Source organism: Trachurus trachurus (genome assembly GCF_905171665.1).
Source record: "Trachurus trachurus genome assembly, chromosome: 12".
NCBI lineage: Eukaryota > Metazoa > Chordata > Actinopteri > Carangiformes > Carangidae > Trachurus > Trachurus trachurus.
Genome location: NC_139908.1, coordinates 4,125,313 through 4,147,917, shown reverse-complemented (window position 1 = coordinate 4,147,917; position 22,605 = coordinate 4,125,313). Strand labels below are relative to the sequence as shown.

General features: G+C 39.9%; 1 protein-coding gene across 3 annotated transcripts in view; it reads left to right on the top strand.

Moving 5' to 3' along the window:
* Positions 1-21,698, top strand: part of ppp3ccb (protein phosphatase 3, catalytic subunit, gamma isozyme, b) — a 39,897-nt gene extending 18,199 nt beyond the window's left edge. The window contains exons 4-15 of one of the 3 annotated variants that reach the window (XR_014595796.1): positions 883-994; positions 1,109-1,254; positions 3,069-3,208; positions 5,797-5,874; positions 6,999-7,093; positions 7,224-7,349; positions 8,999-9,076; positions 12,722-12,806; positions 14,952-15,049; positions 16,618-16,644; positions 19,416-21,346; positions 21,428-21,697. Coding sequence is in view for 2 of the 3 variants with exons in the window: in XM_083983540.1 (XP_083839666.1) it covers positions 883-994; positions 1,109-1,254; positions 3,069-3,208; positions 5,797-5,874; positions 6,999-7,093; positions 7,224-7,349; positions 8,999-9,076; positions 12,722-12,806; positions 14,952-15,049; positions 16,618-16,644; positions 19,416-19,615 (1,185 nt within the window). In the remaining variant the exon portion in view is untranslated. Of the gene's footprint in view, positions 1-882; positions 995-1,108; positions 1,255-3,068; positions 3,209-5,796; positions 5,875-6,998; positions 7,094-7,223; positions 7,350-8,998; positions 9,077-12,721; positions 12,807-14,951; positions 15,050-16,617; positions 16,645-19,415 lie in introns of all 3 variants that reach the window. The other 2 variants (XM_083983540.1, XM_083983541.1) reach the window with 2 other exon arrangements.
* Positions 21,699-22,605: the final 907 nt, after the last annotated feature.

The window sequence follows — 22,605 nt, the reverse complement described above, 5'->3', positions numbered from 1 at the left end:
ATTCATTTACATATCTATCATATTCATAGTCAACCAGTTTACTGCTGCACCTGATGAAAAGATAATAATTGTTGGACACGTGATGCGTTCAGGGACATTACAGGTGAATAGGGTAAAAATTAAACAGATATCACCATGAAACTTCCCAAGTTTATCACTCACATTAAGACAAATATTTTTTGTATTACAAGTTTTGTCAAATTTTATGTTTAAATGTGTAAATGAGGCAATATCTAATTAGATATGACCTAATTTCTAGAACAGAAATCTGAACAATGGATAAAGCTACTTTCAAAATTCTTGTTTTATTTTGTTGACACATTAGAGTCAGAAGTTTTTACAGAGGAGGATTTTGGATATCTCTTTTTATCACTCAGCAAATGAGAAAATACTTATATTTCTCTATGTCGTTTAGTAATAAAATGTTGTATAAATGAGGCTGTGAATGATATATCAACAATCCCCTCTGTAAAAACCTTCAGAAGATAGAAAGAGATCAAACTGGGAGGTTTGGTGTCTGTAAGAGCTGCTGAAGTGGAGCTCAGAGTCTGAGGAAAAACTATTTTTGAGAAAACGGCCTTTAAAGACTTTTACTGTAAAATTCCATAGATTGTTATCGTCAATCGTACTTTTACAATTTGTTGCGGATATGGAAGAAATGGCAATTTTTGGAGCCTGGAGAGAGTTTTACAGTGATACCTGACATGAATGAGTCAGACTAACTTTTGGTGAATTTAGGAGAAATCTACTGAAGAAAAAGACAAAATGAAGTAAAATAAAAACCTTAATTTGTATTTTCTAACATTTCTTTCGACATTAAACAGATTATTAGTTATTTAAAAGCAGCTGAACTTGTGTGTTTGTGTGTGTGTGTGTCCTCAGTGCGTCCTGTTCCTCTGGGCTCTGAAGATCAACCATCCCAACACGCTGTTCCTGCTCAGAGGAAACCACGAGTGCCGACATCTCACAGAGTACTTCACCTTCAAACAGGAGTGTGAGTCTTCTCGCACACACACACACCGTTTCTTCCCTCTGCTGTGTTAGTGTGTGTTAGCGTTAGTGTGTGTGTTTGCCGTAGACAAACTGTGTGTGTGTGTGTGTCCTGCAGGTAAAATCAAGTACTCTGAGCGTGTGTATGACGCCTGCATGGAGGCCTTCGACTGCCTCCCTCTGGCCGCGCTCCTCAACCAGCAGTTCCTGTGTGTGCACGGAGGCCTGAGCCCCGAGATCACCTGTCTGGACGACATACGCAAGGTGAGAGACACGGAGAGACACGGCACGGATCGGATCGGCACGGTTCGGTCCAGCTGATAGTGATTTGCAATACCACTGATTTTCATTCCGATCCGATACCAAATAAAACCAAAGCCGGTGTTGCCGATACTGATACATTTAACAAAAGCTTCATGTATGAAAGAAACAGATAGTTTTGCAGTGACACTAAAACTCAGACTACCTTTCTTTGGTTTAGATTTAATTGTCAGTGGCAATAAAACACTGAAACATAGATATTAAAGGTATAATATGTAGGAATTCCCCCCCATCTAGCGGTGTGGTTACATATCAGAACGTATTCTTGATGTTGCATTCACGTGAAATGGGGCACCAGAAAGGTACCAGAAAGCTTTCATTTGTATGCGGCTGTGATTCCACTTCAGTGAAATACGGATTTATGAAAGACATGTTTGATTTTTGATAATAAAAAGCCATATAAGTTACATACTAGGGCTTTAAAGGAATAGTCTGAAATTTCTCTGAGGTAGCAGCGAATAAATCACAGCTTATGTTTCTTATTCTTTCATTAGAGACACTTTTTTTCAAGAATAACATCCAAACTGTAATCCTCCTGCTCTCATGAGGTCGATGAGTTGAGACGTGTGGATTAATTAAATTTACACAACCATAGTTCGCCTCAGAGGTGGAAGCAGATGTCGTTCCTTCCCACCGGCGGGGAACAGGTCCTGTAAACAGTTAAATAACGTCTACTGTGATAAAAATAGTTGTTAACCCCAGATTAGAGCAGACTGGTGAAAGTATCGATACTTTCTGATGAGTATCGATCTGCACATCACTACCAGCTGCTGCAGCCAGATGTGTCGACTAATCATGTGTTTATACAAGACATCTTCTGTTCTTCTAAATGAGAACAGAAGATGTCTTTATCCTCCATTAAAACTGAGTTTTTATTATGATTCATAAACTGAACATGAGGAGGTTTTTGGTTTTTATTCAGTCATCTGAACATGAGAGCAGCTGCTGCTCCTGTTACAGAAAGAGAAAGAGACTTAATGTTGTTGAAATTACACATATTTTTCGCAAAGAAATGTCGGGTTGTTCAAAATGTTTTGTAAAAAGGAGAGTTCTTTTTTACTGTAAACATCTAAATAATGTATTTCATTTATAGGTTCTATAGGTGCTCTTATTATTAGGGCTGTATCGATTAATCTGTCGATTATTTAAACGATTAATCGATTAGTTGTTTGGTCAATAAAATGTTGAAAAATGTCAATCAGCGTTTCTCAAACCACCAGACGTCGTCCTCAAATGTCTTGTTTTGTCCACAAACCAAAGAGAGACTCAGTTTATTGTCATAAAGGAACAAAGAAACTAGAAATATTCACATTTAAGAAGCTGAAATCAGAGAATTTTAACTTTGTTTTTCTTTAATAAAAAACTACTCAAACCGATTATTAGATCAAAATAGTTGATGATTAATTTAATAATCCAATAATTGTTGCAGCTCTGCTTATTATTATTTTACTGGTTTGGTCCACTTGAGATTAAATTGTGCTGAACTAAAAATGAATGAATTCATTTTTTTCCCCTTAAAATCCAAAACAAAACCAAACGACCTGTATCTGTATGGGATCTTCTCACCTGCCTGGTTCTGATTGGTTCTCCTTCCTCTCTGTGTGTGTGTGTGTGTGTGTGTGTGTGTGTGTGTGTGTGTGTGTGTGTGTGTGTGTGTGTGTGTGTGTGTGTGTGTGTGTGTGTGTGTGTGTGTGTGTGTGTGTGTGTGTGTGTGTGTGTGTGTGTGTGTGTGTGTGTGTGTGTGTGTGTGTGTGCAGCTGGACCGGTTTAAGGAGCCTCCTGCGTTCGGGCCGATGTGCGACCTGCTGTGGTCCGACCCGGGGGAAGACTACGGCTCAGAAAAGACCCAGGAACACTTCTGCCACAACAGTGTCAGAGGCTGCTCTTATTTCTACAGGTAGGTCGGCCCGGCAACGGCCCAGTGGCTACGTTTACATGACACTGAATTATATCATCCTTAATCCGACTATAACTGGACAACTGAGGTTATGTGTTCAACGCGTTAGTCCGACTAATCTCTGAGTTCTCCGACTCCGATTAAGACACCCAGATAATGTGATTGGAACTGGACTTTCTCCGTCATGTAAACGCTTTAATCGGAGTTTAACTAAACCCTGGAACAAAAACATCCCAGAAAGCCGGTCGCAGAAGCTGTTGTTGTAGTGTTACGGCGTTCTTGTCTTGTCTGCCTCTCCAAATCACCATGACCACGAGGGATAGAGTGCATCTTATCTGCACATTACGTACGAGATGAACAAAGCTGTAGCTACGATTAACCATCTCGCTGCTGTTGGAAAACGCCGGTCTGCAGCCTGGCTAACAGGTCAACCAGAGAAGGAGCCGTGTTAAACCGCTGAAACGACGCATATCGCCACCTGGTGTTGAGGAGGAGGACACGTTCCCTCAGTTATTAGACTTTCTCATTTGCATGTAAACTGGGACGAGGACAGAAGTCTGATTAGACGCCAAATTGAACGCTCGATTATCGATATCCTGATCAAAACAGCGACGCACGGAGAACTTCTGTTTCTTCTTCTTCCTGGATCCAAAAACAACAACGTAACTTTCCGCTCACCTTCTTGTAGATCTCTCTATCCCGCTACTTTCTACCGTCTACCAAAGACGTGACGTTCATGTCTTTCACCTCTTATGAAGTGATTTGTTTCCTCCTCGCTCCAACATTTCTCCATGTTTACAACAAGTAGTTCCTCTGGACTCAAAAGACCAAGATTACACAGCACAGAACACAAATTAATCTTCCTTTTGATGGGGAGATCCCAACAGGCATAAACAAGACCAAATATTCGGGTTAGAAAAGGAGGAACCCAGGGCTCATTTTCGGGTTTTTCAAAAGTGTTATTGGTGTTAACATACAGTATATGGCCGTGTGCAACCGGGTTATTGCTAATACTCTGGTTATGAAAGGGTTAATGACTGCATGTAAACTAGGGGTGGGTAAAAAAAATTATTCATGTAAGAATCACAATTCTTATCCTCTACGATTCTGCATCGATTCATAATCTTCAAAATTCGATCTTTATTCAGCCGATTTTTATTCAGCCGGTCGCTGTGACAGTGTTTTATCATGACTCAGCAGAGAGAGAGGAAGTGCAGCGGCTCCTGATGTTAATCTGAGCTGATTAAACATCTGTAAACAACAGAGGTTGATCCGTCTGCTGGTCGACACTCTGCAGCTTTAAGCCTCTTTATCCTGCATTAGTTTGTTTCAGCTCAAAGCGCTCGTTTAGAAATTAGCCTGAATGTCTGTTTTGTTTTGTTCCTCTGACGACGGGTCACAGATTTCCAGCCGCTCCAGCTCTCAGCTCTCAGCTCTGTGATGTTTTTATTCGCATTAAGCAACATCACATTAAAATGCCTCATTGAAACAGTAAAATTCGATTAAAAGTCATAAATATCGATAGAAAAGTGAATACGGTCGATCTCATCGGAAGTTTATGCGACAAATTCTGATGAGAACGGTTCTTAAATTGATAAATGTGAGTTGCTATCGTAGCTTTTTATTGGATTTAAAGATCTTAGATGGAAACAAACTTATTTGCATTAATATTTTAATGGATCTTCAGATAATTCGATCAACACGTGGATGGAAACACGGTTTCTGTGACTCTGACTGTTGATTTTAATGAGGATGTAAAGGGAGCCAATCAGCCAATCAGCACGCAGCATGTCAGACCATGGCTGTAACGACGACGCTCCTGATTGGTCGATTTGTTTAAACTTTAAAGTATTGATAAAAATCAGAATCATCAAAGTGAAGGAGTCGTCTTGATGATGATAACGTAACGAGGTCAGACCTGTGATGTTGCTATGACAACAACAGTCTGAACCAAGAGGTTAGAGGAGGAGGAGGAGCTAAAGTGGGCGGAGTCAGAAGAAACAGCTGTTTTTTAAACACTTAAAAATAACTATTATCATCTTTTCTTTACTTTATTTAGAATAGAATCAACTTTAACTGTGGAACTATATTTTCCAGCTCGTGTGGAGGGATACGGTAGCTCACAGACAGACATTTCAAAATAAAAATCTGTTTTTTCCCGGCAGATAAAGTGGAAACATTTTCAAAATAAAGTTCCACTTATTTTTCCGGATAGTTTTTTTTTCTTCTTTTTCTTGTGGTTAAAAGTCAAAGATCAGTGACGATGCGTTCAGGGAGCAACAGTTTTTATATTATCGATGATGAGATGATGTCAGAGGTGATTAGCTCCGCCCCCTCCTCCTCTTCCTCCTCCTCTCACCTGAGCGTCATGACGACCAGGTGCTTCATTCATCACTAAGTTTAGCTTTTAGCTTCTTGTTATGTTCCAGTTTAGGCAGCCTCTTAATCGTCATGGCAACAGAGGTGGGGTATGTGGGAGGGAAGGGGGGGGGGGCGGGTCATCATGTCTGATCATGTACTGTACTGACTCACCTGTGTGTGTGTGTGTGTGTGTGTGTCTGTCTGTGTGTGTATGTGTGTGTGTGCAGTTACCCGGCAGTATGTGACTTCTTGATGAACAATAACCTGTTGTCTGTAATACGAGCACATGAAGCCCAGGACGCAGGGTGAGTCGCACACAACACAACGCACCACCAATCAATCACTTTGATCACACATTGATTATTGATCAGAAACTGTCTCTGTGTTCTCATCCAGTCGTTTTCTGGTTTTTATTTTTATTTTTACTTTGAGCTTTTAGAACAAAAATTTAAGAAAACAACAGCAGGAACAGAAACATTCATTTGTTTTATTGATTTAGAAGAAACTCATAAGTTGTGAGAGAGTTTCACAGGAAGGAAGTGTGAAATATTACAAAATAAAAGTCCTGATATTTGAATAATGAAGTTGAAATAATCAGATCTACGACGGAGTTTTAGGGCCACATTGACAAATCCAAAAATTGCAAACTTCGAAAATAAAGTCGTAAATTTATGACTTTATTCTCGTAATGTTATGACTTTTCTCGTAGGAAATGTACGACTTTATTCTCGTAAATTTACGACTTTTTTCTCGTAAATTTACGACTTTATTCTCAAAGTCTGTGTTTTGTTTTTCTCAATGTGGCTCTAATACTCCATCGTACAGATCAGATCAGAGAGAAAGTTTTTGACAGCAACAAAACAACAGGAACAAGACAAAGCTACAGATGTGTTCAACATAAAAATAAATACAGAAATGTTTACATATAAAAAATAAAGTGTTAAGGATAAAGATCAAACATCGTCTGATGAGCCAGAAGATAAAAGTACGACGATACATTTTACACCTTTATTTTTATATTTCTGCTCTAAAACGACACAGAAACTAAGATTACAACTTTATTTTTTATAATATTCTGACTTTATTCTCATAAAATGTACAACTTTATTCTCAAAGTTTCGTATTTTTCCTTAAATATTCAGTCAGAAAAAAAAAGAAGAAGCAAAATGTTTCCTGTTTTTTACACATTAAATAAAAACGAAACAATATTGTTTATATAATATGTAATAATTTACTTATACTGCACGTATATGACATGATTATTCATACCAGTGTTTATAATTTGCAGTAGTTACACTAGTGGAGTCACATGATTGATTAAAAATATAAATATTTCAGTTTCTAATTCTCCATATTTATCTTCAGGGATCAATAACATCTTCCTCCTCCTCCTCTTCATCACTGTTTTTGTTGTGTTTTGCGTCGTCAGGTATCGAATGTACAGGAAAAGTCAGACGACAGGTTTCCCTTCTTTAATCACAATCTTCTCTGCTCCGAACTACCTGGACGTCTACAACAACAAAGGTAAGGTAACGGGGGATGAGGGGCGGTAACCATGGCAACAGGTGGGAAACCTTGAAGCCCTGGCAACAGAGGAGAGGAGAGAGTAGAGGAAACGCTGACACTGTGTGTGTGTGTGTGTGTGTGTCCTCAGCTGCGGTGCTGAAATATGAGAATAATGTGATGAACATCCGGCAGTTCAACTGCTCCCCCCACCCGTACTGGCTGCCCAACTTCATGGACGTCTTCACCTGGTCGCTGCCCTTCGTCGGAGAGAAAGGTGACCACACACACACTAACACACACACACACACACACACCTGTAACGCTGTGGGTGTGTGTTAACACGTGTAGGCGTCTGGTAAAACTCCACACGATCAAACATCAGCTCATCATCAGTAACCTGCAGAGTAGAGCCGTTAATGTTCCACCAAAGCAGATTCAAATTTCTAACGCTTTTTATTTTAAATAATCAAATTATATTCAGATATTTAATGTGTTTTTTTTTAAGCTAATTTACACCTCTACCAGCTTATTATTACGTCCTGCGTCCACTAAAGGGCATTCCAACCAAATCTGTTATGTAACATTTGCAAAACACTTTTAAAAGAGTCTCATATTAATGTGGATGAATCTACGTTACCACTTGTTAATGGCTCCATTTTAGATAAATATATTGTTTTGTCTTTATAGTTATTTGATATTATTATTTAGTGGTCGACTCGTCCAGCGTTTCCCGGACGCTGCCCGGTGGGTCATGGGAATAACACCGCCGGATCGCTAGTTGGCATCGTTTATGGTCAGAACTACGACGGTATCTGATCGTCTTCCAGCCTCCGACTTTCATTCTGGATAAATGAAAACATTCTTGGCAAATGTTTTCGCTTTCGTCCGTCTTGCGCCGGTCCAAGAATTTCACAGTGCGCACAGAGGCTCATGGGAAATGTAGTGTGAAAACACTTCGCTTTCCAAAACTCCTCGTTGTCCCTTTAAGTTTTACCAACTCAATATAAAACTTCAAGAAGGGAAATCTGAATATTATAAGTAGTGGTGCAACTGATCACAGCTGATCTGCAGATCGATCGATGAAAAGAAAGACAGAATCATGTGTCGTGTGGGAACACGTAGACACCGCTGCAGCCGAATAAACAGGCAGTTAAAAAACCTCTGAAGCTGCAGCTCTACGTTGCAAACAACAACTTTATTCATGGTACCTATTCATTGTATTATCCACTGTATTTGTATCATTGCATTTTTATTTTTTTCTCTCTCTGTTGTATTCAGTATAGTTTATTCTATTCTAAAGCCTGACCAGGGACAAAGACTGCAATTTAGCTGTAGCTAGACGTCTTATATGCATCACTTTTTCACATTTTCTGTGGCAGTGTTGTATCGTCCCTGTTAAATAAACATTAAAATAAAATAATAAATAGTTTGTTTTATCCACATGTTTACTCCCAGAACGCCACAACGCACAACGTTAATTTACATCGTTGAGGAAGGAACACGTTGGAACGTCACTTTCACCTTCGAATGTTCTCATTTTGAAAATAATTTGAATTCTGTTTGAATAGTGAAGTTCGATCTAACAGCCCGATCAATAAGTCGATCAATAGATATAAAGATAAAACAGATGTACGTATCAGACCTGATCAGCTCTGTTGGTTAAATGAGACAATCTGATGTTTTATACATGAAGTTAATCAATAATGGAGCTGATCGTTAGTTTCATGTTGATACATAATTAATCAATGTTTCAGCGACGGATCAATGATGTTAACTGTGTGTGTGTGTGTGTGTGTGTGTGTGTGTGTGTGTGTGTGTGTGTGTGTGTGTGTGTGTGTGTGTGTGTGTGTGTGTGTGTGTGTGTGTGTGTGTGTGTGTGTGTGTGTGTGTGTGTGTGTGTGTGTGTGTGTGTGTGTGTTACAGTGACAGAGATGCTGGTGAACGTGTTGAACATCTGTTCAGACGACGAGCTGATGTCGGAGGGAGACGACACGTGTGAGGGTGAGAACATCTGGCCCCGCCCACTGTTTGTATAAAACTTTATTAGTAACACTGTCTACCGACGGACGGTTGGTTGGTTCTCAGGTTCAGAGTCAGTTTGACACCTCGAGGTCGTACGAGTGTGTGAACTGTGACCACAGCTACTGTTACTACGGTGACAACGGTAACTAGTGTGACTGGTGGTCTCTTCTTCTTCTTCTTCTGGTTCAGTTCTGACTCTGTTTCAGAAGAAGAAGAAGAAGAAGAAGAAGAAGAAGAAGAAGTCAGTGAGACGTGAAACCACATCAGTCTCTAGTATCTGTCCATCAGTCACATGTTGCATCAGAACAGGAAGTGACAACACACACACACCCAGACGCACACACACAGTAACTACATAAAAAAATAAGAATAAATAAGTAAAATAAGTTACAATAATTGTTTTAAAATATGAACAAACAAGACGAAAGAGAGGACAAAAACAAAAATATAATAATATTAACATCTGTCCACACCGAGGTTTTTATAGTTTTACATTTTTCATTAGTTTATATTTGTATTTAGTCTTTCAGTTTGATTTTTTAAATTTCAGTTCAGTTTTAGTTTCTTCAACAAGTGATTAAACAGTTTTTATTGATGAGGAATGACTAGTTTTATTTAGTCTTAGTTTTTCAGGTTTTAGCAGAAAGCCTCTGTCAGAAGATGAACTTCCACATTTTTCCCTTTTAGTTTGCATCCCAAAATGTGTTCCCAATAATGTTCCCATCAGGTTCCATTCACTCTTGTCTCTATGAAAACTACAACTAAGCTGATGTTTTCTGACTGAACTTCAGTTTGAGTTGGTTTTACATTGTTCATTGTAGTTTTTATTTAGTTTTATTTCAGTTAACTACATTTTTTTTTAGGATAGATAGATAGATAGATAGATAGATAGATAGATAGATAGATAGATACTTTATTAATCCCAGTAGGGAAATTCAGTTGTCTCTCGCTCATCCAGACAATTAAAAACAATTAAAACGCAGACCAGTACATACAATAACGGGACAATAACATACAATAAAATAAATAAATAAACACAAATGAGGCAGTACATTACACTACACTACAAGTGGAGCTATAAAATAAAATCACAGTAAGTTCATGATAAGAACTATATAAAAGAGTTTATTTGTATCAGGGACAATGTACAAAATAACATTGGTCTCAAAATGAGAGAAGATGCTTTGTACCAGATTCAGCTGACCAGCTACTTTCTCTGGGCCAGTGAGTAAGAACAATGGGAAGATAAAAAATGGTCAATTTACATAACAAAACAAACATCCTTATATATAGCATATATACACCCTGTTCACTGCTAGTCTTAGTTTTAGTTTTAGTTGACTATAATAACACTGCTACATGTACATACGTATCTATTTATACCGTTCATGTGTATATGAGTGCATGACGGGTCTGTGAACCTACATGTTTAATTCTAGACTCTGGTTAATGAGGTCGTCAGCGTCACATCAGGACACAACTAATATCAACAACAAAAAACAATAAATTAAACTACAAAATAATATAAATATCAATAATCCTACAGATAATAACAGATCTTTCCTCCTCTGCATCGTAACGTGTTTACACTGTACCTACATGTACAGTACAGACACATCAAACAGATTCGCTCTCTCTATCTGAGCTTTGTTAGTTTCCACGGCAACGGCGATGGCACAACCTGGTTCAGCTTCGAGTTAAAGTTAGACACTGATGGACTCACTGTAAACACACACACACACACACACACACACACACACACACACAGATACAGAGCGATACGATCTGAACATTTGAATATTTTGAGGAAGTTTTTCAAAATAAAAGCTCCTCCTCTCCTCTTGTCTCGTTTTAAATTCCTAAATTAGTTCATTTAACTCTTTTCATTCCACTTTATGATGAATTAATATCTCTGTATGAGATGTTTTGTTCTGTTTCTCGCTCGTTAGTTCTTTTTTTTAATTATCTCATAATCAATCAGCTGATCACAAACAGAGGCGACTCTGTGTGTGTTTAATTCAGGGACTATTTTCAGCGGCGTATTAATCTGCACCGTGTTCACGCTGCTGTGTGTGTGTGTCTCTTTGTCAGTCAGATAGTAGTTGAGTGTGTGTGTGTGTGTGAGTGAGTCGCAGGAACCTTGACAAAAAAAAAAGGTTGGTGTGAAAATTGGCCTGTTGCCATGGCGACCTGCGGTGACACTGAATGTCATTAATGAGGCCGAGGAGGAAGTGAAAGTGTGGAGGAAGCAGCAGACGGTGAAACACACACACACACTCACACATACTCTGGTCACTGTGTGTGTGTTTGTGTGTGTGTGTTACAGTTAGAAGTGGTTTATACAGTAGAATATGTTAATCAGCTCCTCGTCCTCATTAATGAGACGAATATGCAAATGAGCTCATTCACACTCACAAATTAACAGTTTGTGTCCACGAAGCAACAAAATCTGATAATTATATTATTATAATAATCATCATCGTTACGGTAACTGATCATTATAGAAGAAAGAAAAAGGAATAACAGTAAATAAACAGTTTAAATACAGTAAATAAACAATAAATAAAGTTAGATAATTGTCAACACTGATTAGAATAAACTTTATTAAAACAGCAGCTTTATACAAGACACGAAGCACAAAGACATAAAAACATCACATTAAAATGACAGGAGTAATAAATTAACATTTTAGAAACAATAAAATAAACGACACACACCTTGTTCGTGTGTGTGTGTGTGTGTGTGCATCAGCAGGTTGAAGATAATGTGAATAATTTACGAGGCTGTGAGTTTGGTTACAGACGGGGCTCAGGCCACGCCCCCTGTGATGTCACAGCAGAGGTGTGGGAGGGGGAGGGGCTTAGTCACCCAGGTTACAAGTTCCTTTTCCATTTTTTTTATTTCAGCTCAATTTGTTGAAATTCTTTTTCTTCCTCCACTTTCTTCCTTCCTCTTCCTCCACTTTCTTCTTTCTTCTTCCTCCACTTTCTTCTTCTTCCTCCACTTTCTTCCTTCTTCTTCCTCCACTTTCTTCTTCTTCCTCCACTTTCTTCCTCTTCCTCCACTTTCTTCTTTCCTCTTCCTCCACTTTCTTCTTTCCTCTTCCTCCACTTTCTTCCTCTTCCTCCACTTTCTTCTCCTTCTTCCTCCACTTTCTTCTTCCTCTTCCTCCACTTTCTTCTTCCTCTTCCTCCACTTTCTTCTTCCTCTTCCTCCACTTTCTTCCACTTTCTTCTCCTTCTTCCTCCACTTTCTTCTTCCTCCACTTTCTTCTTATTCTTCCTACACTTTCTTCCTCTTCTTCCTCCACTTTCTTCTTTCCTCTTCCTCCCCTTTCTTCTTTCTTCCTCCTTCACTTCCTTCTTCTTCCCCTTTCTGCTACTTCCTCTTCAACTTCTCCTCCTCCTCCATTTCCTTCTTTCTCTTCAACTTCTTCTTACTTACTTACTTCCTCTTCCTCCTCCATCTTCTTCTTATTCTACTTCTTCCCCTCCTCCTTTTTCTTCTACACTACCTCTTCTTCCTCTATTTCTTCTCCTCCTCCACCTTCTCCTCTTCCTCCTTCTCCTCTTCCTCCTCTTCCTCCTTCTCCTCCTCATGACTTCTCTCCTCTGTGTTTTCCAGGAGGAACTCCGGCCGTCAGGAAGGAGGTGATCAGGAATAAGATTCGGGCGATCGGGAAGATGGCTCGTGTCTTCTCCGTGCTCAGGTGAGTCCGGCTGCAGTTCCACCCGGAACAAGTTTTAGAGTGTGTGTGTTAGGGCTGGGTATCGTTTAAAAATGTTCGATACCAGTACCGATACCAGTACCCTTAACACGATACCGATACCAATTGAGTACTTCATTTGATCCTTTTTTTCAACTTCATTAGATACTAATCATTTGAAAAGAAAGCAATCAGTTACATGAATGTCACCACTCCTCCCCATTCAAAAGATTTTTTACTAGGGATGGGCAATGAATAGTCCTTCAATAAAATAAAATTTAAAAAAATCTAATAGTTTATGAGACAATCATCTTTTATGAAAAAATGTAAATGTTTCCTTTTCACTGGTGCAGAAAGAGAAACATGGAAAAACTCCACCAGAAAGTTCTGTGTGAAACTCTGTCAAATAAAAACCAAATGAAACTGAGATGCAGCTCAAACTCTGCAAGGTGCGGATTTTGATTAGAAGCAGCCGGAAAATATTGATGAAATAGTTTAACACCGGGAGAGGAGACTTCCTCGTTTAGATGAGCGCTCATTACGTAACGATTCATTGAACGGTGCCGCTGTGACCAGAAGCAGTAACGTGAGTCTCGCTGTCCGCGATTTCATTTTTAAATGACAGGCAGCTGTTCAGTCGGTGATTTCAAACGATCGATTAGCGGTATGGCAGCTTCGCTACGAGCGGGGAGAGAGAGGGGAAAGAAGAGAGAGAGAATGTGTGTGTGTGTGTGTGTGTGGGCGGCGGCAGCGGTGGGGGGTTCAGGTGCCGCTTCTCATTTTAAAAGACGGACAAGAGAGAGAGAGACCCGCTTCACCGCCGTACAAACTGTTGTTGTTGCGTTGGCCGACCAATCACACCGCACATTGAATCGAAGAACACTTGCGGCGATTGGCTGCGAGCAAAACCATAGAAACAGTCATTTTTTTCTTGATTTGGGTACAAAAAGTATCGATTGACAGGCGCAGTTTCGATACTACTTGGTACTGGGTTGTTTCGGTCGGTACCTGAAAAGTATCGAGTACCGATACCCAGCCCTAGTGTGTGTGTGTGTGTGTGTGTGTGTGTGTGTGTGTGTGTAACCTGGTGAATGAGGTCGTCAGACAGAAGCTGCAGTGTTGTCATCATGTCGACCTCAACATTCTTCAGTCTGCTCCACTTTAATTCGAGGTTAATGACTTCTTTACTTGATTTACTCGTGTCCTCCTTTAACGCGCTCAAGTGTGTCACAATCATTCGTCCTGTGATGATGATGATGATGATGATGATGAATCTTCTCTTTCACTCCAACGTCTCGCCACTTATCCAGAGGCCTAGAAAAAGTCCCACCCTCACGAGGCGCACATGAACGCAGCATCGGTTTTGAAAAATGAACTAATTCAACTAAATCAAACCGCTACTGCATAAAGCACTTTATATCTATACTGGATTTTATACTTTAGACTTGATTTCTTTTCATGTGGCCGCTATTGTGACTGATTGATTTATTATGTAAAGTTTTTTTTATATAAATGATTTAATGGGTTGCTGCTGATGTTATGAAATGTTTCCTTTTTATGTTTTTATGCAAGAGAAAGATACATTTCTACCTTTGTATGCAAAGGTAGAAAATAAAGTATTTCTATTCTGTTAAAAAAAGAAAGAAAAGCCTAGATAGATAGATAGATAGATAGATAGATAGATAGATAGATAGATAGATAGATAGATAGATAGATACTCTATTAATCCCGAAGGAAATTCATCCGTCAGCTGCTCCAAACATTCTTAAAGAAAAAAAAAAAAGTAGTAGTATATTTATTTGTGATGTATTGTGATTTGATTTGGAGACAAACAAATAAAGTTAAATTTGAATTTCTAATCTGGACATCAGCATCAGTTTGGAAACATCTCGTCCTCAGACCTGCCGTGTTGTTTCTGTCATGTGACCAACACAGGAAACTGGTACAGGATGTGGATTTCATTGATAAATATCACAATTTCAAAATAAAAGTCCACATGAATTCCCGTAGATGCGTCTGTATAAAGAAATAAACCAGCGGTGTGTCTTCTTTAGGTCTTTCATTTACTGTATGTTCTTTACTCTAACAAAGGCTGTATTTCTGTTTGTGTGTGTGTGTGTGTGTGTGTGTGTGTGTGTGTGTGTGTAGAGAGGAGAATGAGAGTGTGTTGCAGCTGAAGGGCCTGACCCCGACAGGGACGCTGCCTCTGGGAGTTTTGTCCGGCGGTCGTCCATCTCTGGAGAGCGGTGAGTGTGAACGCAGCCGAGCATCGACCCATCGACCCATCGACCCATCGACCAATCACCAGCCAGCAGCAGCAGCAGCAGCTAGCTAACTGTGGTCCAAGCTAACGCTAACATCCCTGTGCCTGCACTCACACCGAGAGACTAACCGAGCCCCCCCCACCCAACACACACACATATACACACACATACACACACTCATTGAGATGCTAATGTCAAGTGGTGTCCTCTTCTTCTTTAAAGGACCATTCTGTTCAATCACCATGCTGCCCTATAAAGACCATCAGAGAGGGGAGGGGGGATAATAATAATAAAAATAATGAACTTTATTTGTATAGCTACTTTAGAAACACACTTACAAAGTGATTTACATAACAAGTAGAAAATAACACTCATCCAAAATATTAAAAAACAGAAAACCAAACACCTGATCTGCTTTACAGAGTGAGATGAAACCGTCAGGATAGTAACATAGAAACATAAGCATCAAGGAACAGTTAGTCCTGAAAACGAGGAATAGTAATAATGGAACAAATAGAATAACTTAAATAAAATCAGATTAAAACATTTAAAAAAAAGTCAGTGCATGGACGACCCCGCCCCCCCAATACTGTGACATACTGTATATACAAATATATTTATAATAGAGGCAAGGTACAGCTTTATTTATACAGCGCATTTTATACCAAGGGGCTGTGGAGGAGTAAATGTATGTATTTAATTCCAATTTTAATTAATTAATGACACATTTAAGTGATGATTATTTAATAGTGTATTTATTTAGTTATTTAATTTTAGCACTTTCAGTCCTCCCCCCTAAGGGGCAACTCAATGTGCTTTACATAAAAACAAAACATTTAACAGTAAGAATTGGCAATGGAAAAAACATACTTTTTAAAAATAATTAAAATTGAAATTGTAAACATTAAACGTACAATTAAAATCAAGGAAAAAGAATAAAAGAAAGTACAGGAAATAGAGAGAGGAAAAACAAACAAACTATGTTTTAATTCAGAGTGCTAACAGTCATTTCCCTCCAGCATCCTCTATTTCCCTTACTGATCAATAACTTTTGTTTTTATTCTTATTGGTTGATTGGACAATTCTTCAACTAATCACACATATGTTAAGTGAATTTAACATGAACTTTAACTTTAAATTTTTATAAAAATGTAAAAAATATATATATCCTGAATTGATCACCTGACACCTCCCCAATGAGTAAAAAAATCAATAACCAGATGAGTTTGATCTTTGTACGGCAGCATGATGTCATCACTTCCTCTAACACCCTGATAACGATGATGATGTTGATGATGATGATGATGATGATAATGATGTCTATGATGATGATGATGATAATAATAATGATTGATTGATTTGAATCATGTGGTTGTGCTCTAACCTGTCTGTTTGGTCGGTCACTACCTGGTGGGTGGTGGGTGGAGGGGGGGTTGGGGGGGGGGGCAGGGGGGCGGGGCTGTATGATGATTGACATGTTAACAGGACTGACTGAATGCACTCTCTCTCCATTGGTTTTGGGCATGGCACTTCTACTCACGCTTACACAGCCACCGTAGAGGCAGAAGAGGCACGAGGTACGCAACCAACCAACCGTCCGTCTCTTTGTCTGTCTTTGACCCCGCCCACTTCTGTTTGTCTCTGACCCCGCCCATATTTGGTTGTCTTTGACCCCACCCATATTTGTTTGTTTGTTCATCCTGACTCCGCCCATATTTGTCTGTTCATCCTGACCCCACCCACATCTGTTTGTCTTTGACCCCGCCCATATTTGTTTCTTTGTTTGTCTTGACCCCACCCATATTTGTTGGCCCATATATGTTTGTACTGACCCCGCCCATATTTGTTTTGTCTTGACCCCGCCCATATTTGTTTCTTTGATTGTCTTTGACCCCGCCCATATTTGTTTCTTTGATTGTCTTGACCCCACCCATATTTGTTGGCCCATATCTATTTGTCTTGACCCCACCCACATCTGTTTGTTTCTCTGACCCCACCCACATCTGTTTGTCTGTCTTTGACCCCGCCCACGTCTGTCTGTTTGTCTTGACCCCGCCCATATTTGTTTGTCTTGACCCCGCCCATATTTGTTTGTCTTGACCCCGCCCATATTTGTTTGTCTTGACCCCGCCCATATTTGTTTCTTTGTCTGTCTTGACCCCGCCCATATTTGTTTTTTTGACCCCGCCCATATTTGTCTCCATTTGTCTTGACCCCGCCCATATTTGTTTTTCTTGACCCCGCCCATATTTATCTCTATTCGTCTTGACCCCGCCCATATTTGTCTCTGTTTGTCTTTGACTCCGCCCATATTTGTCTTTCCTGACCCCGCCCACTTCTGTTCGTTTGTCTTTCTTTGACCCCGCCCATATTTGTCTCTGTTTGTCTTGACCCCACCCACATCTGTTTGTCTGTCTTTGACCCCGCCCATATTTGTCAGTTTGTCCTGACCCTGCCCACATTTGTCTGTCTTTGACCCCGCCCATTTGACCCCGCCCATATTTGTTTTGTCTTTGATCCCGCCCACATGTGCCTGTCTGTCCTGACCCCGCCCATATTTGTTTCTTTGTTTGTCTTGACCCCACCCATATTTGTCTGTTTGTCTCTGTTGTATTTGATGTTTAAGGAGGAAACTTTAATCCTGTGTTAATGTAGAGAAAAGGTTTAAGGTCACAGCCTGTGGAACTGGAACTCACACAACAACACACACACACACACACACACACACACACACACACACACACACACACACACACACACACACACACACACACACACACACAACAACATACACACAACATACACACAACAACACACACACACACACACTCACTCGTTGGACACAGACAGGAAGTAACGATCCTCCTGTGACTGTGAACAAACTCTCTAAAAACACATTCATGGTGTTAACCAGGACACGTTGTTGTGTGACGTCCAGCGTCTCTTATTTTGACATCCTGTGACTTCCTGTGTTGCTGTACAGTAGTGTGTGTATATTTGTGTGTGTGTGTGTATTTGTCTGTGTGTGTGTGTGTGTGTGTGTGTGTGTGTGTGTATGTGTATTTGTGTGTGTGTGTGTGTGTGTGTATGTATAGATTAGCTCTGAGCTACTTTAACCACAGTGTGTATCTCTGTCTCCACGCTGCCCTCTGCTGGTCTCAAGTAAGTTCACTGTCTCCCAGTGCTCTGCATGAACCAGTGTGTGTCTGTGTGTGTGTGTGTGTGTGTGTGTGTGAGCAGCAGGGTTGCGGGTCAATAGGAAGTCGCCCTGAGGCTTCAGAGTGTAGTGTAAAAATAAAAAAAAACTTAAAAGACACAGATAAAATATATATATATATTTTTTTAAGTTTGTAAAGTAGTTTATTAGGAACACCTGATCTTCATCATACAGGTTTAGTCTGATCTCATTCATATGAATAGAAACAACCTCCACAGACACAGTGAGAGGGAAGTATTTCAAGTTTAAAATTTTATTAATTTATTTTGTTTTAATTTGTATAAAACACAGACCCCAAAAGAATAACCTATGAACTAGGGATGTCACGATTACTTGTTTTCACAATTAATCGTGGTATTAAACACAATTATTTAATCGTAAAGGTTCCTAAATACCGTCACTTTCCAAAAAAGATTATGTTTGGAACCACGTCGGCAGATTAGCGCAACACGTACGGAACGAAAACAAAGTTAACCACCTGGCTTTGTACGCCAGAGTAAAAGTAAATACACAGTAACTTGGTTAAATTACGTTAATGCGTTAATGTCAATTTTCCTAATGTAACACTGAACTGGCAGGAATTTAAATGTTAGCGCCTCATTTGTAAGAAAAAAAAAACATATAAACTTCAAACATTTCCTCTGAAGGATTAATAATTGGTCCTGTATTAATAGATACTTTAAATAATTTGTTTATATAATTAGTAATGCAATTATATTTTGACTATATTTGATTTTACACACTCATAGTGTTGTAAAATTATCGTGATTATTTCTCTGACAAATCAAACATTGCTACTATGAACCTGCATCGTTCCACCTGTGAAAGTTAAATAAAAAAAAAGAAGCTGGGTGGAAAAAAGGCTTTTATTTTGAAATTCCAACTTTTAGCTGTAAAATAACTTTTTTTTCCCTTGTAAAGTTCAAACTTTATTCTTATATTTCAGGTTTTTGTTTTTAATGAAGTAATTTATTTTTAAAATTATGATATGTTAGTCAGTTTTAGTTCAGATGTAAACAGGAAGTTGACCGCTGACCCTGCTGTCTGACCTTTTTGTCCTGTCTCTTCGTTGTCGTCGGTGACCGCTCTCTCATCTTCTTCCCTCTCTCTCTTTCTCTGTTTCTTTTCCAGCCATCCAAGGCTTCAACCCTCAGCACAAGATCCAGAGCTTCGAGGAGGCGCGAGGTCTGGACCGCATCAACGAGAGGATGCCCCCCCGCCGCGACAGCAAGCAGCAGGAGGCCGGCCCCTCCCTCAACAACCTGCCGGCCGCCGCCGCCGCGCCACAACCGCCGCCGCCGGACAAGAACGGCACCAACGCACAGGCCTAGCTCCTCCTCTTCCTCCTCTCTTTCTCCTCCTCTTCCTCCTCTCCTTCCCCACCTTTATCTCCCCTCCTCTTCCTCCCCTCTCTCCTCCTTTCCTCCCTCCTCCTTTCCTCCCCCCTCCCCTCCCCTCTCAGAGCAGGAGGCGGGGCCGTTCAGTCCGGGCGACGCACCGCGCTTAATTTATTTCATCATCTATTAAAGAATATCATAGTTTGAGACTGAACGGGTCCGTGACCTCATCGAGGAGGCTGGTGCTCAGGCCACGCCCCCTTCTTTTACCTTTTAGAGGGAGGAAGTGACGACGCTCATTCAAAACGCTGTGTTCGTGCCCACACACACACACACACACACACTCACACACACACACACACACCTACACACACACATACATACACATTATATATACACACACAGAAGCTACAGAAGCAGTTGCATAAATCCATCCTTTCTTATGCCAATGATAGTGTGACTGAGCTCTGAGGAGCGAGTATTGACATTTATATTATATATGTATATTTTAATTGTTCCCTCTTTTCAATGTGATGTTTTTTTTTTGTTCGTTTTTTTCTTTTTCTCTTTTTTTTGTTTTCTTTCTTTTTTTTTTTTTTTACAACACATAGATTTAGGCTTAATTATCCAGAGCGGGGGAAAAGGGACGATAAAGAGGGAGGAGTTAAAGGGTTGTTCCACTTCTTTTACACCTAAAAAAAATAAAATATATATATATATAAATATAAAAAATCTGTAAAACTGTAGCTCCGCCCCCGTCCAGCTCCTGTTTGCACGGTTACCGTCCCGAGCTGTTGCCGTGGTAACACAGCGGGGAACAGCCGATGATGATGATGATGATGATGATGGAGCTGAGGTGTTTTTTTTGTAGAAGCAGCTGAGACTTAAAAAATAAAATAAAATAAAAAAATCCAGGTTCAAATAAACGTGACGCCGGCGTCTGAGCTGCAGGAAGTTCGAACAGTCGTCATGGTGACGTGGTGTAGCAGCTTCTGATGGTTTAGTTTTGTTTGATCAATGGATAAAAGATTTTCAACTTTGTAAAGAAAAACATGACGTCATCAAAGCGACAAATATCTGCACCTATTGATGTTTAATTATGATTATTAAAGGATTTGATGATTATCAATAAAGCTGCTGATTCATCTTCCGATGATCAGCTAATTGATCGGTCGACCAATCACTGCAGCTCAAATTTGAATCATTTACACTGAACTTTTTCTCCGTTAAAACCTGGGAATTTAAATAATCTGGATTAGGTCTCGGGTTTAGATTATCTGGACCAGGTTTTGGGTTTAGATAATCTAGATTAGAGCTCGGGTTTAGATAATCTGGAACAGGTCTTGGGTTCAAATAATCTGGATTAGAGCTCGGGTTTAGATAATCTGGAATAGATCTTGGGTTTAGATAATCTGGATTAGATCTCTGGTTTAGATAATCTGAATTAGATCCTAGGTTTAATTAACCTGGATCAGATCTCGGGTTGAGATAATCTGGAACAGGTCTTGAGTTTAAATAATCTGGATTAGAGTTTGGGTTTAGATAATCTGGACCAGGTGTCCAGTATAGATCATCTGAATTAGATCTCTGGTTTAGATAATCTGGATTAGATATCTAGTTTAGATAATCTGGATTAGATCTCTGGTTTAGATCATCTGGATTAGATCTCTGGTTTAGATCATCTGGATTAGATCTCTGGTTTAGATCATCTGGATTAGATCCCAGGTTTAGATAATCCAAACCAGGATTATCTGTATTATAATCTGTATCAGGTCCTAGGTTTAAATAATCATGACCAGGTCTCAGGTTTAAATAATCTGGATTAGGTCTCGGGTTTAGATAATCTCGATCAGGTCTCAGTTGCACCAAAGCGGAACAATCCTTTAAAAAAAAAAAAAAAAGACAAAAAAAGACACAGAGAATCATGGGAAACGTAGGCGGTGGTGACGTTGAGGTGTGTTTCAGGTGTGTATCTCAGCGATGATGATGATGATGATGATGTTGATGATGATGAGGATGTGGGCGGGGCTAATTGATAATCTGTCGTATGTTAACGTGTGGGGGCGGTGGGTGGGTGGGCGGAGTCTAGTCAGGTCTCAGAACATATCTGACAGAATGACCAGGTCAAATCTGGACGTTTGTTTTCTTTTACAGAATCTGAGAAGAGAAACTTTTTTGTCGAGTTCATGTATCGCGAGGCCTCATTTCTCTAGATGTTTCACTCCATTCAATAAAAAACAGAAAAGTAAATGTGCCCGTGTAAGTGTGTGTTTTAAGTGTTTAAGTGTGTGTGTGTGTGTTGAATGCCACTCTCGGCGCTCAGCTCAAGGACACCGAGCAGCAGCAGCCAATCAGAGGCCGCCGGCGTGGGATGTGGTGTTTTCTTTTGTGCGTTGGCGGCGATGAGCTCCTGGCTTTTGTCTGTGCAGCCCCCGCATGTCGCTTAGCAACGCAACCCCTCCCCCACCCACCCACCCACCTGCAGCTCGAGTGTCCACAGCTCAGGGTCGATGACACTGAACACAAAAGTGTCGGTTTTGTAACAGCGTCGTTGAGTTTTTTGAATCTCTGCATCACGATGTTTAACAAAAAAAACTCATTCTCCTTTTATCAGTTTTAACTGTTTCCAATCAGAACCTAATCAATAAATCAATCTGTAAATATCAAAAGAAGAGACAGATCAGAACAGCTTCAATCTAAAAACCATCTCAGTGTAGTTTTCCATCTCCTCTCTCAGCTTCTCTCTGGAGCTCTAGTAACAACAGGTCGCTGTCAGCCAATCAGAAGAGAGAAGGAGGCTCTAAGCCTCTCTTCTGATTGGCTGACTGGCTTTCTAAATCCAATAAAAAATAGAGCAGATTTCAGCAGATTTCAGAATAAAACACTCAGAGAAACCAAATCCTGCCAAGTTGTTGGTTGGATGGTGGGTCCAGGTAGTGGTGGGCAGGGCTTAGTTGTGACATCACAAAGTCACAGGAAGTCCT